Source organism: Fundulus heteroclitus, chromosome 22 (genome assembly GCF_011125445.2).
Source record: "Fundulus heteroclitus isolate FHET01 chromosome 22, MU-UCD_Fhet_4.1, whole genome shotgun sequence".
Lineage (NCBI taxonomy): Eukaryota > Metazoa > Chordata > Actinopteri > Cyprinodontiformes > Fundulidae > Fundulus > Fundulus heteroclitus.
The window spans coordinates 21240622-21254837 of record NC_046382.1 but is presented as its reverse complement, the minus strand read 5'-3'; the positions used below and the strand labels follow the sequence as shown (position 1 = coordinate 21254837).

General features: G+C 41.9%; 1 protein-coding gene across 1 annotated transcript in view; it reads right to left on the bottom strand.

The window, feature by feature from the left end:
* Positions 1-14216, bottom strand: part of antxr1d (ANTXR cell adhesion molecule 1d) — a 44103-nt gene that overhangs the window by 18659 nt on the left and 11228 nt on the right. Inside the window, exons 2-11 of the mRNA XM_012880505.3 lie at positions 12839-12910; positions 12674-12745; positions 12325-12406; positions 11267-11297; positions 11101-11174; positions 9363-9431; positions 9202-9282; positions 9003-9063; positions 3601-3699; positions 1679-1748 (exon numbers count right to left, since the gene is read on the bottom strand). Coding sequence (XP_012735959.2) covers positions 1679-1748; positions 3601-3699; positions 9003-9063; positions 9202-9282; positions 9363-9431; positions 11101-11174; positions 11267-11297; positions 12325-12406; positions 12674-12745; positions 12839-12910 — 711 coding nt within the window. The remainder of the gene's footprint in view (positions 1-1678; positions 1749-3600; positions 3700-9002; positions 9064-9201; positions 9283-9362; positions 9432-11100; positions 11175-11266; positions 11298-12324; positions 12407-12673; positions 12746-12838; positions 12911-14216) is intronic.

Sequence of the window (14216 nt, the reverse complement as noted above, 5' to 3'; positions counted from 1 at the left end):
AGGAGTGGAGAGAAGAGGAGTGGAGAGAGTGGAGGAGAAACATGACAGCACAGGTGGGAGTAATCAGGAGGAAAGGAGGAGCAGCTGAGACCAATGAAACAGATGAGCCGAAGAAAGCAGGGAACCGAAGGGAAACGCAGGAAATATACCGAAATGTACATAGAATGAACAACGAACAAAATCCACAAAGGAAGGGCTAAAACATAAACAAACATCTAAGGAAATATATCAAGAGGTGATAACTAAAGAAAGCACGATCCAAACTTAAGAACTAGTCAAAATACAGATAAAAGAAAATCAGAACGCAAACACCGGGAGATTGTAACAAAACTAGAACTTTACAAATTCAGTGGCTTATTTAAAGACTTGGGGAAACCAGTTATTTAACTTGGCTTAATAATACCCCGAGAAAATGTGTGTGTGTGTGTGTGTGTGTGTGTGTGTGTGTGTGTGTGTGTGTGTGTCTGTCTCGGGTGCGAGAGGTCCTGGGTTCAAATCCCGGTCGAGCTTATATACGGTTGGAGCATCGTGCTCCATCAAATTAGCCCCTTAATGCTCTCTTGGTGCTGCACAGTGGCTGTCCACTGCCTCCCAAGAAAATTGGTTATATGCAGAGAACAAACTTCATTGGGATTTATGTTGCAAAGATGATTATTATTTAGATAGAAATTTAATATATTTTTTCTCAGTATGTGAGGAAAATATTGTTATTGTTGTTTCTCGCTCGCCTTCCGACATGCCTTTTAAATTTCAAACTCATCAGCCAGATGTCGGCCTTCTCTGCGGGCCCTTCGGCCAGTCACAGCTGACGTCCACTCAGGCTGCTAGGCTCTGCTGACTCGGCTCAGATGGGCCCTTTGTTTCATGGATAGATGGCTCCTTTAGGCATTGTTGCAAAATCTGATGTTCTGCTATCTCGGGGGAAAGCAGCTCCACGTGGCAGAGACTTACTAAATCATATAAACACCCCGCATGTCAGCTTGGATACATTTGCCTGAGTTTCGTGCGGCTTTTTCCCAAAACCGTAGGACTGAAACATAATTTAGTGCAACTGGTTTTTCAAATCCGTCAGCGCAATGTGCAAGTGCGGATTATTTTCTCTCAGCCCAGGAGAAGAATTTTTGTTTCCCGCGGAACGATAAAACATTCAAACCGTGGTGGAAATCTGATTGACAGAAACAAGACAGAGGATGACTAGGAGGTGTCTGAGGCTGCGGGGGCCAAAATGTATAATTACGCACCAGACTGCGGGCAGCTGCGAAGGGAAGGCTGCGGCTGCCGGGTCTCCAGCTCTTCTGAGCCGCGCCAAAAGCATCGCTCCGTCTCCCCCGAAAGATAATGCAGTGATGAATCACCGGGAGCAAAGCTGGGAGCCCTCAGAGGGAACTCTCCGCTGCCTGCTGTCTCCGCTCACACTTTGTCACTCCGAGATTAAATGCATCAAACCTAAGAACGCGTCTCCGCAGCGGGCTCTCATTAACTCGTGTGCCTGGGCTCTGCTCCTGCCGTCCCCTTGTGATTGGTGTCTGGCTTCGTTAGCGGTGACAAACATTGATTGATCACAGACACTCAGCGACTTTGGTCCTAATTTCTTCAAGGACAAAAGTCCTCTGAGTCCACGCTAAACTTGTCGTGCAGCTGGTAAATATCGGGGGCCACAAAAAGAGACGCAGCTTACCTCCCCACTTCTTCTATGACAGGAGCAGGACAAAGCAGGTATGTGTCCTCGATTCCAGCGGGTCTTTCATCTTCACATGAAAGGGCGAACAAAAGCAAAGCCACACAGTAATTTAGCTTTTTTTTTTTTTTTTTTGTGAAATGCAAACCAAGATTTCACTCATGCAAAAATGTCTAAGAGGCATCCAGGCTTGAATAATGAATAACATTAGCTTTTATTACATACTGTTAAAGGGTATTCTCTACAAAAGCATTGCAGGGCTTGTTAAGTTGGTCAGTATTGCGATGGGACAACAGCTCATTGCCAAAAATCTTTGCAAACTGTTGATCTGGGCGATTAAACAAGCGGACTGGCATTACTCAAGTCCCAAAATGTTTATATAGTGTTCACTGTGAGAGCATTAAACACAGAGGCTCTGCTTCAAAAATGACTGTCTATGCAGTTACAGCTTGAAAGCTTTTTGGAGTAACAAAGAAAGTAGCTGTGATTTTGGTCAAATTTACTGACACACCAGCATATTCAGATCTGATGGTCTAACCGTGTGACCTTCGACAGCTGAAGAGCAAAACCTCCATTCATTTTCTCACTAAATCCAATTTAAGATATTTTTTTTGGTATGTTCCTACACAACAAATGGTAGATATAGGATTTCTTCGTTGGACATCAATTATTTCTTGCCTATAAATTCCTGCCCCCCCCCCCCCCCTTCCCCCCACACACACATACAAAAAAACAAAAACAACAACTCTGTATTGTGTAAAAATTTACATTTTTCATAACAGTAGGTTAACATTGCCATGCTGCTGTCGTTGTCGAACAACATTAGAGACACTTAACCAACGGCAATGCCAAAAAAAAAACTATTAAAATCAGTAAGAAAAGAAAAAAATAATTTTACATAAAAATCCCTTTAATAAAACCTGCAGCCATGAAATTGGATTTTATTCAATAAAGATCTGGCAAAACACAAATGCATGGAGCAATATATTATTATCATCTGTGTATGTACGGTGCCTCGCAAACATCCAACTTTCTCCACATCTACTCACATTAGACCAACACATTTTTTATGTATTTTGTTGAAGGTTAATCTGACAGCTCAACACAATGTAGAATGTTATCGTAAAAGGAAGAAAAATATGGGGTTTTTGGGTATGTCTCTACCGGTGTTGCTCATATAGTTTCTTTTCCTTTTTTTCCCTTCAAATTAGCATGTTCTCAGTCACACTGGGCATTTTTTTTAATGTTTTGCCACGATTTTCTCTTGGAGGTAGGTCTGAACTTTGACTAGGCCATCATAACACACATCGCTCGGTTTTCTTCAAAGATTTCCCTGTATTTCGCTCCATTCAGCCTCCCGTCCACCCTGAACATCCTCCCTGTCCCTGCTGAGGAAAAGCACCTCCACACCATGATGCGGCCACCACCGTTTTTTAATGATGGGGAAGGTACTATCAGAGTGATGAGCAGTGCTATTTTTTCCAACATGTAGGTCAAAACTCATACTTTTGGTCACTTGTTTAGTTTATTCCTTGAATTAGACAAACTTTAAACAGTACTAATAGCTTTCCCTCACCTTTTCATAACTGTCTCATTAGTGGAGTGCTATTTTTCACACACAACTGTGGTTTGCACTCGATTTTATTCAGGGTTACGAAGAGTAAAGGGGGCTGAATTCAAGTGTTTGCCACACAAAGTTTAGAGGGAGGGAGTGTGTTTGCAAGGCACTGTCTACACATAAAGGTTTATTTTTGTTAGGGATCATTACACACTATCTTGGCTGCACAAACACATCTAATATTTAATGTAGGAACGAAGCACATTTCTGTTCAGCTGCATAAGGGAGCTCTAGCATAGATTATGTTTGCCCTGTCACAACGCACAAGTCTGCTTGAATGAATGTCCACGTGTGCAGAACTCACCCACAGTCTGCGTGTCATTGAGCTTGAAGCTGCAGAGGACCTGGTCGATGTTTCTCGCGTGGAGGAAACCATTGCCTCTAACGACCACTTGGAACCTCTCTGAGAAGCAAACAGAGAGGAGAGCAGCCATCAGGGGTGATGGATAACACGGCAGCGTCTGTATTTTTATCTGAGGTGGTCACAAAACATCGCTTTTCAGATTCTGCCGCGACATAAAGTCAATCTTTTAGCGTGCAATTATGGTGACTGGTGACGGCCATTGCTCCTCGCCGATGTGCTGAACCGAAGCTGCACAAAAAAAAACAGGCATGCCTCATTGCTGTTTGTTTACATCTGTGTGCTTGTGCGTGTATGTGTGGAAAGCCCATAATATGCTCCAATGGTGCTAATGTTCAAAGTGCCGCTATTCACAAATATCCCAGACGGAGCTGTAGCCCGGAGGAGTGTGTGCGTGCGTGTGTGTGTGTCTCTGACCTTTAGTTTCCCCAAGGCGCTGTTAAAGTGCACCGACAGAGGCTTGCCAGCATATGCTGGAGTGTCTATGTGGCTGCTGCCCAGCATATGTTAAAGAGCGAGAGGAGGGGGGGGACCACTTGCTTAAAAACATGCCTGGAAGGCTGACAACAGCACTGTCAAAGTAGGTCTGACCTTACCTATGGCACAATGGCAGACAAACACACACACACACACACATTAAATGACTGCGTGGAGGCAAACATCTGTGTGCGAGTGTGGATTGTGTGTTTTATTTAGGAATGTGTAAGCACTTATCCTCTGTAATTGCAAGCAGGAATGTGAGTGAGTGTGTGTCTCTGTGGTCTCCAGCATGTGCGCTGAGGTTTCCGCTAGCTCAATCCTGGCTAATAGAAGCGAACGTTTGCCACACCTTTACCATTTAAAGCGTGCAGCGTGAAGATCACCGCACAAAAAGATCACAGGGAGCGGGTGTATACGTGGCGGGACTTCTTTAAAGGTCAGACGAGCTGCCATGAAAACTATAAAGCACATTTTTTGCACGAAGAAGCAGAGCTGTAGGCGAAAAAAAGCAAAAAAAAAAAAAAAAAAAACGTGGACGGGTGAAGAGTCTTTTAAAAAAGCAGGAATGTGATGCACTGTTAAAGCGGACTTTATCACCCAGTTTCAGAAGACAAAACAATTATCCAGCTTCGCCAAGATAAGCCCTCCCTCAGGTCGCATTTCTTATGCCCTCACAGCTGTGCACAGAGCTGACCTCATCGTGCTGAATGGTTCAAACACTCGGTTACAGATGTTCAATGATTTGCAGCATGTCAGTCGGTCACTGGTTGTCACATCCAGCTTCAGTAAAATCAGACTCTACATGTGTTGACACTTAAGACACCCATGACTATGCGCCTCCTTTAAAACAGTTCAATCATTTAATGTCAACCACGTCTTGTAAAAGACATTTTATGTAAAATACTGTGATGAAATTTAGTGTAGTATAATGTAGTTTAATATGGTACAATATTCTAAATAATTATATAGGTGTATATTCATATTCAATCAGTTAGAATATTATTGAAAAGTTGATTTATTTCAGTAACTGTTCACTAAGGGATACACATAATATGGAATACAACACACTCATGATATTTTAAAGCCTTTATTTCTGTTAATTGTGATGCTTTCTTTCATCTCCAGCTAATATAAGCACAGCTTTAATGTTAGAAAATTGCTACCAACAAAAAGTTGAGTTTTAATGAGAAACACATTTTTTTTCTTCAAAAGCTAGTTTTAATCTTGATAACAAGCCTCTCAGAAATGCGTATTCTAATTTACTTAATATGACTGTATATAATCTTTTTGGTCTTATGATGAACTTATGAACTTGTGAGGTGTTCATGAATCGTGCTCAGCTGACCATAATTACTTCAACTACTAATGTTTAATGTTTGTAAAAGGGGAAAACATTTTGTGGATGTTGCTTTTGTTTATATAAGACCAACTGAACAGGACACTGTACTAGGGGTGTAAATCATGTTGTAATATTGATTTTCTTGGATGACGATACAACATTTGCCGATATCACTGTTACGGTTCGACTGCCATAAAATTCAATTCACAAGTCTGCGATCAATATGATGCGATACCATTTGGCCATCTGACACTATTTTTCTACCTTGATATCAACTCACAAAAAAAACAAACAAATATGATTTGACCATTTTATATCTAAGCTCTAAAAGGTCTAACGTATTAAAATAAAAACATTATTCATCTCTATCTATCTATCTATCTATCTATCTATCTATCTATCTATCTATCTATCTATCTATCTATCTATCTATCTATCTATCTATCTATCTATCTATCTATCTATCTATCTATCTATCTATCTATCTATCTATCTATTTATATATGTATATGTTTTCATTTTGCATCAATGTAATTGGATCGTAAATCATTTAATCAATATATCGCTGTGTATCGATATATTGCTGTGTATCGATATATTGTTACACCACTACACAGGAGTGGAAATTGCTTATTTTTACTAAACACACACCTACAACTTTTTCATCCTTCAAATATCGTTAAACATCAAAGGGGGACAAAAAATTGTCCGACACAGCTTTCCCTGCAAACACTGAAAACTGACAGGCTGAAAGGTCATCGCTGTCAGACACATGGTGGCCGCGGACTGGTGTTCCCCCCGCTGACACGTACCACCCACATGCCTCTGCTCTCTCCTGCCTGCACCCTATGACCACCAGTCCCTTTATGTTTACACCTGAACGCCTGACATTGATTTGATTGGTCTCAGTGTGCTGCTCTGTGTTGACACGAGTAAGCGCGCATGCACGCATGCCGTTTTGTTTGAGCGTGTGCATGCGCGTGCGGGAAAAAAACGTGGCACGGCTTGTCTGAACTGCGTATCTTCAATCACGTTATGAGAAAGGACGTTGAAATGCAAGGAGGGGCATAAAAAGGAAGGGACAGCGGGGAGTTAAGGGTCAGACGTTAATGAAAGCAGCAATCTCTGCTGTCACGTTGGATCTCAGGCCGAACCCTCGCCGTCCTGTCTTTGTGTGTGCGTGTGTGTGTGTGTGTGTGTGTGTGTGTGTTGCGTAGGGGGGGGAATCGGCGCTGTCACGTCGGATAGTGTGGCTCGGTGTTCACTGTCCAGTCTGATGGCCTGTTCGCAGGCGGCTCGGTCTGGTCACTTCACATCAACGTGAGGGACATGTGTTTATGTGCTGGGAGACCTGCGTGTGACTGCCGCTGACTAGAAAGCGTTAAATCGTGTGTGTTCTGTTCAAAAGACGGTCGATATGCCACGCGACCAAACGGAGACAGAGACCAAAGCAGAAACTGTCACAACACGAGCGCAGAACGTCAGCGTGTTCGGAAAATGGGGACGCAGAGGATGGGGATGTGGGGTCGCACACTGGCGAAGGATTCCTTGGTTGAACGTGAAGCAAATACTCGATGGTGCACCAGTGTTACGTTTTGAGGAAGAGGCAGAAAATATCGCCCTCCTCCATAGCAGCTCACTAAGATCTGACTTGTATTTGAAAAATGCAGATGCAGAAAGGTCTGTCTGAACTCGGAATAAAAAAGGTTCTTAAAAACATGACATTTTACTCCAGTGAAAATAATACTCCAGTGAAAATAAAAAAGTTTAAGCTGTTCCATGTTAAGGAAAATATTACTTTTCTGTTAAATCAACAGAGGGCAAAGCACAGTATTAGCATCGCTGCTGATTTTACATTAGTGTGAAACCATTTTATAATCAGGATTGCACTTAAAATTTCCATGGAAGACGGTGTAGTTTCATGGCTGGTGGACCATTTCTGGGTTGATTTAGCCTATATTTTAGATTGAAAACCTATTTAAAGATCCACGATCCATTATTAATCAATGTTTAACTATTTTTAGTTTTCTAGTAAGGGTCATTAATTTAAAACGTCCCAGTATTTTAAATAATTTATGATCTGATGCTCTCTCAAGCCGACAGCATCATGGATTCTCCGCTGGACAGTGGGCATAATGCTTTTTTTCTACATGATTTACGTTTGTTTTACACCAGGCACAGCTGGAGTGTTTGCTGCACCTCTATCTAATCCGACCAAAGCACATAGTTTTGGTTGAAGTACCAGCAGAGTCCAGCAAACTCAACTCAACATGTTTATGTTTGTGATGGAAGGAAAGAAAATACCATTTTCGGACATTTTTCCTAAACGTTTGATATGACTTTAACCTTTAACGACTAATATGAAGATCTGGCGACGTCAAGATGCCAGACATTGACTAGTGAGTTTCAAAGATCTGCTACTGTCTACCTTAACCACCCTGCTCACTGTGTGCTTTGGCAAGAAAAAGAAAACCTAAGCTGGATCAAAAACTTCACAGTTTATGTTTTGTTAAAAATGAATGAATTTCCCCCCCAATTACTAAATGTTCTCAAATAAACAATGGATTTTCCTAAACGTTTCAATGCTTGCTTATGGCACCGCAATAAAAGACCGATTTGTTTAAAAAAAAAATGTTCCTCTCTCTTTTTGTTTTGTTTCACAAATCTATACCTGGGGGTTGTGAACAAATGTGTCCAGCTCTGGATATACTGAGTCATAACAAAGGCGAACGACGTGCATGTGAGTTTAATCTCCACTAATTAGGCCAGAATCGGGGCTGCGGTCTCTCGGCCTCTTAGTTCACTGAACATTAGGAGATTCATCAATCGAATAACAAATGAGGCTGTAGCAGGATATCCAGGCACATGTCTGGTGACACGTGGCCCAACTCTGGCAACAACCCAGAGACAGTAATTATATCTGCTGATAACAGCGGAGATTCTTTTCAATCTGTTTTTCTTCTCTGGCAAGATTTGTCTTTAGTCCCCTCCGCTAACACCCCCCCCCCCCCTTCATCTTTCATATCCCATAATGGGAGGCAATCTCCATTAGCGGCCCTAGTAGCAGGCCCGCAGACGCAATGGTAAGTGAGTCCTAATAAGGTCATGTCAAAGCTCATCCGTTGTGCCAGCTGCACACAAAGAATCTCTCTCAGCGTTTCCTCCGCTGGTCCTGGCTTCCTTAAAGACGTCACGCAGGAAGCAGCGCGGCTGGACGTGGCTGGACGAGACGGACGACAAGGCTCGGAAACGATCTCGGAGGTCTGTTTAGCATAAACAACGTGGCAAACTAGGCCAGAGATGCAGCCATGCTTAAAGAGAGCTTTTTTTTGCACACACGCTTTGCCGAAGCCACCGCGCTCGTTTCCCCTGGCTGTGAGTGACAATACGCTCTATGTCACTCTGCGGTCATGAGCGTCCGTGCAATTACTTAACCTCATGTTCCGCTCAGAAGGCGACTGACACGACCACTCGCACCATCCCCTGTTTTTTACCAAGACCCACCCTCACGGCCCGGGCCTCTTACCTCCCGCGCACACGCTGGATGGCTCCGCCGCCAGGATCTCAATGCAAGACTTCTTGATAATCTAATAGCCGCAAAGAGGGGGAGGGGAGAGAAAAGAAATCACATATGAATTTTGGCCATAAAAAATGCCTTAATGAGTCTTCCTGTGTGGGCGAGTATTTCTATACCATAGATGTGGCGCTGCATGTGTGTGTCATACCGAGTTTATGATTCCTCTGAGGGCTTGGAAGCCCCCCGTTACTGGAAACACATGCTCCATGGTATCTGCAATCGTTGCGAGCTACAAAATATGGAAAGAGGAAGCAAATTGAGAGGTCTCTTTGATGCCTTTGCAACATCGTACTTGTACGGGGATCTTACCTGGGTCTGGTTGAAGTCTTTGACTCCTACACAATAGACAATGGCTCCCAAAGACCGGGCTCTCTGCGCCTGCAGGAAACGGTCAAACACTGACAGCTGATTTTAAAATGGCCTTCCAGATTTTTAACATGTTGGCAAAATGAACCTTTGGTCTCGATGAAATACAGGAACACCAGTCTCTCATAATAAATTAGGTTGTATTTTCTCATAAGACTTTCCAATTCAGCTGTCCGTAACATTAATTAATATTTAGCATCAAATTTCAGTGCTAAATATTAATTGTGTTGTAATTCTGCAAGTGAAGCAGTTTTTTATCATGTAAAGTGATATGTTTGTCGTGCCAAGTGTTTTTTTTAGCAGAAGGTGTTTAGGTTATACTCTAAACTTTCTCTGACCTTTAACTTATTGGCTGGAGGATATGCTGTTGCATTAGTCAGAGGTTGCCCAATATGCCGCATAAGCCCACATGGTTCTGAGTTGGTACACAGTCCTGTCTGACCCAAGTCAGCTCAACCTTCACCGTTCTGGCCCGGAGGTTCTGGCCCGGTTTGCTGGATGTCCAGGTGGCTTCCAACACCTTGAGTCCCTTCCTTTCCCTCCTAAAAACCTTCCTTACAAATTTACTTTTAGAACATAAAACTCGGCAATTTTCTCGAATTTCTGCAGTTTTGGCAACGGCTGTGCTTAGATCTTGATTAGATGTTTTTTTTTCCATGTCTTTTATGAATTGTGTTACATTCCAAAATAAACATGGAAGCACAGGAGGACGCACAGGTAGCTCCTGCTATCACATCTGTTCAGTACAAATCCACAATTTCTTCTTTGAAAGAGGAACAGGAAGAAGTGTCTTGACTAGCGTAACGTCTAGTGGTTGCCCATGGCGCCTGCTGCTTACTCTTTAATTTGATACCGTGATTGGCTAAAACCAACCTCTGGTAGGCGGGCACTAGGTGTCGCTTCACCCAATCAGCTCAGAGAGTTCTGCTGAATGTCCCTCCTTCCCCCAAACGGATTCAATGGGAGCAGTCCCAGGTTGATAATGTGCAGAACATAGAGAGCTACGCATTATCAATCTGGCTGGCCGGGTTAGTTACTCATGCTTCAGATAAAAAGTATTACTTTTTTGATAAGTCATGAAACTCGCTTGACTTTTGATAACAAGCGAGACTGCGAAGTCTTTCCAGCGTTTCATGGGTTGTCACAGTTGAGTAGATCTTATTCCCCAAAGCTGCACTTTTTTACTCTAAACTGGACAAAATAAAGAATAATCTTGATCCTTCAATGTTACACCTAGAGCCAAAAATAATAAAAACAACAACTGTAATAATCCAAATACTGCGAGATTTCAAATGCAGCGTTATATCATATTATTTTTATTTTTGTGTTTTGATTGCCTCAAAATAGCACAGACAAATCAAATTGACTTTGGTCAAACAAAAAGTACTAATTGAATTTGTTTCAACATGAACCATTAATGGCAATTCTGAGACTAAGACGAGTGAAATCACCAGGTTGCAAATTAAAACTATCATTTCACCTGATTCCACAGACAGCAAGTTTAAAGATCAGGACAAATTTTTTAGTTTGAAATCACACTTAGAATAAAAATGACTAAATTCAAGTGATAAAAATCCAATCTGTCAACAATTTTGTGCTGTGAGTGCAACCAGGGTGCTAATTATCCACATCCAGGGTACATGCCATGGTGCATTTCTCCCCTCCTGATTGAACACGTTACCTCTCGCTGTGATGTGACAAACTGATCCTCGTTCAGTTCTCCGTCTGTCAGAGCGATGATAACGCTGGCGGTCCCTTCAGAGAACACCACAAATATACGTTTTCTTTTGCTATCAGATTTCATTGGGGGAAAAAAAAAAAATCAAAGGCTTTGAAGTTGAGCTTACCCTGATTCTCTCTGTGAATCTGTGCGTTAGCCTGTGATTGAAAACAAAAAGGTATCTGTCAATATTCCAGCTTCAGTTTCAGACAGTAGCATAACCTAAAAGCTCACCATTAAGCATGCATGACTTCAGACTATTGCTAACCTTTTATTACTGCTAATCTGTGTCGCAAGAGAATGTCTCCTGCAAAAAAAGCTCAAATGTTGGTATTTCTGCTTATATTGGGAGATGCAAAGGGATTCTATTAAATGTAGAGATTTGAAGAGATTATTACTGAATTTAACCCTATAACATCTATAAAATATGGAGCACTTCTTGTGTAACCTTTACATTGAATGACTGAGGGAAATATCTATTTGAAACATAAAGGCAATAACTTTTAAACAGAAAAAAAGCATCATTTAATGAGGAAATCATGTTAGTGAAGCTAATTCTGATATAACATATATATAAAACAAATTTACACAAAAAATGCTAATGCCTCATTTCTAATGAATTCCAACATACTGACGTGACCGCAAACATTGTGCAAATCTAAGTTTTCATATCCCAAGGTGTCAAACTCGGTCTGCCAGCCGTCCAACTTGTTTTTTTTTTTAGAGAGTAGACTTCTCTGCTCTTTCCTTCATGATGTCATAATTTAACACTTTTTGTTTCATGCCCGCTTAGCTGCCTTAAGTGAAAAATAAGCAGCTTTCACTGCCAATTACAACAAAGTGAGCTGTAAAAGACTGGGATCTTAAAGAAACAGGAGGTAAAACGGGCTGTTTCAGATGCACACAGGGTACCAAAAGGCAAAGCAGCAATTTCTAACCTTTTTTTTCACATTAAGTAATTTAGTTAAGAGCTCATCAAATAAAGTTATAAACTTAATATTTGTTGAATACACACAATGCTTTTCAAAGACATATTTCCAGCAGATGCCTGTACTGAAATCAATCACTTTTTTTGTGATTTGACACAATCCTTGCCATTATCTCATTTGTCAAACTCGCATTCTCAGTTTCGTATATAAACATGCTACACTGCGAGGACATTTAGTCCTAAAAAAACAGCCATACCATCTCCAGGCCTAGGTTCATGAATGTGTCTCCTCCAGGAATAACATGGTTCAGAGCTCTTAAACCTTCAGTTATGGCCTCCCTGGGGGTTAAAAGACAGATGTTCAGATAAAACACAAACACACTGAAGGGGAGTTCTTATTAAAATAGGTGGAACAGACTAGATAGAGTTAACATTTTTTAACTCAGGTGGAATCAAGTGTTAGAACTTTGTCCTGTAAACCAGCCAACACATAAAATTCAAACGCTATTCACTGAAAGCTACATAAAGTTAGAAAATATTAGGGTTAGATCCCAACATGGATGGATGGATGGAGTACTGCATAAGACAGAGTATTGCAGCTGTTACCTGTTCTCAGTCAGCTTCATGATGATTTTTCCTTGTGTGGAGAAGACGATGAAAGACATCCTCAGCATGGGGCTGCAGATACAAAGTTCTTCCGCTTTAGCGTTCAGTAAAGACAAAAACAAACCATCATCCACAACTTTAATGTGCCCTCTTCCTTTTTTTTACCTGATAAACTTCTCTGCCAGCTGCTTCACAAAGGAGTAAATCTCATTCCAGTGATGCTTCACGCTGCCAGATCTGAAAAAAAAAAAATCAGCATTTTTTTCCTCAATTAAAAAAAAAAAAAAAAACGACAACAACAAAACACCATAAATCCAGAACGGGGTTAATCGGTTCACGAGGAAACGTGCAAATAGCGCCGAGGTCATTCCTCTGAGGATTTGGTTGCATGCCATCAGTTTGGATTGTAACCAGTCATCTGTGAGCTGCTGGTTAGCCTGCTGCATGCTGCCATAAACACAACCATCTTTTATAATGAAAGCCCGTCTCACAGAGCTGCTAATGGGAGCTAATTGCTGCTGGGCCACAGGGTTGCGGTTAGACAGAGACAGATGCAGTGGTCTGCCTCCAGCAGGGACCGTGTAGCAAGCAGCTGGCCTCTCTTCATGTTATATGTAAGTGACAGTGTGTGCGTGTAGGGACCGTTTTCCCAATATACACTATGTTGTGAGGACCCACTGCTCCTTATGGGGCCCAAGCTTTGGGTTCCCATAAGTGAAAAAAAAATGCTGTTTTTGGGGTTAGGATTAAGGTGTGAATTGAGTTTGGGGTGGGGTTAGGATTAAGGTGTGAATTGAGTTTGGGGTGGGTTTAGGGTTAAGGTTAGGCCATAGAAAGCAACAGGAAAAGAATGATAGTCAATGCAAAGTCCTTCTTAAGATAGGAGACCCTCACTTCTGTGTGTGTGTGTGTGTGTGTGTGTGTATGTGTGTGTGTCCAACTGTGTGGGGGAACAGATGGTCCCACTATGCACAACCAGCCCACTAGCAGGTTGGGTGAGCATCCGCTAGACTACAAAAGGCTTTGACATGAACAACAGGGGACCTATAACTATCTCTAAGCAGGGGGGGGGGGGGGGTATGCCTGAATGTGTTTTACAGGAAGCAACATCAAACCCCTTTAGCAGCAAACCTGTGTGAGTTTTACAGGGTCATAAGCAAAAGGGAAGCGCCGAGCCTGTTAGGTTCATCTTGGATTATTTGCATCTCTTGTGTAACTTTAGACTGCCCTCTCAATTATCATCTTCTGTGGAAGTGCCCTGATAAAGAGCAAAAGCAGCAGGAGGAGTTTCCTGGTGGATCTCTATCTTAATGCCTAACTATGAATGCTCATGGTAACAAAAGCTCTGTTTTGATCTAATGAGCTTGTGAAAAGGATTGCATGAAGTTAAAAAAGACCTACGGACGTTGCTTCAGCTCCACATAATGCGCCGAAACGGTTAAAAAGAGAGAAGTTTATATCATTAGTTTTCAACCATCTGCAGCGGTAGAACATGGTAAATGGATTTACAACAAAAACGCACCATAATGTATGTTGTTGTAGT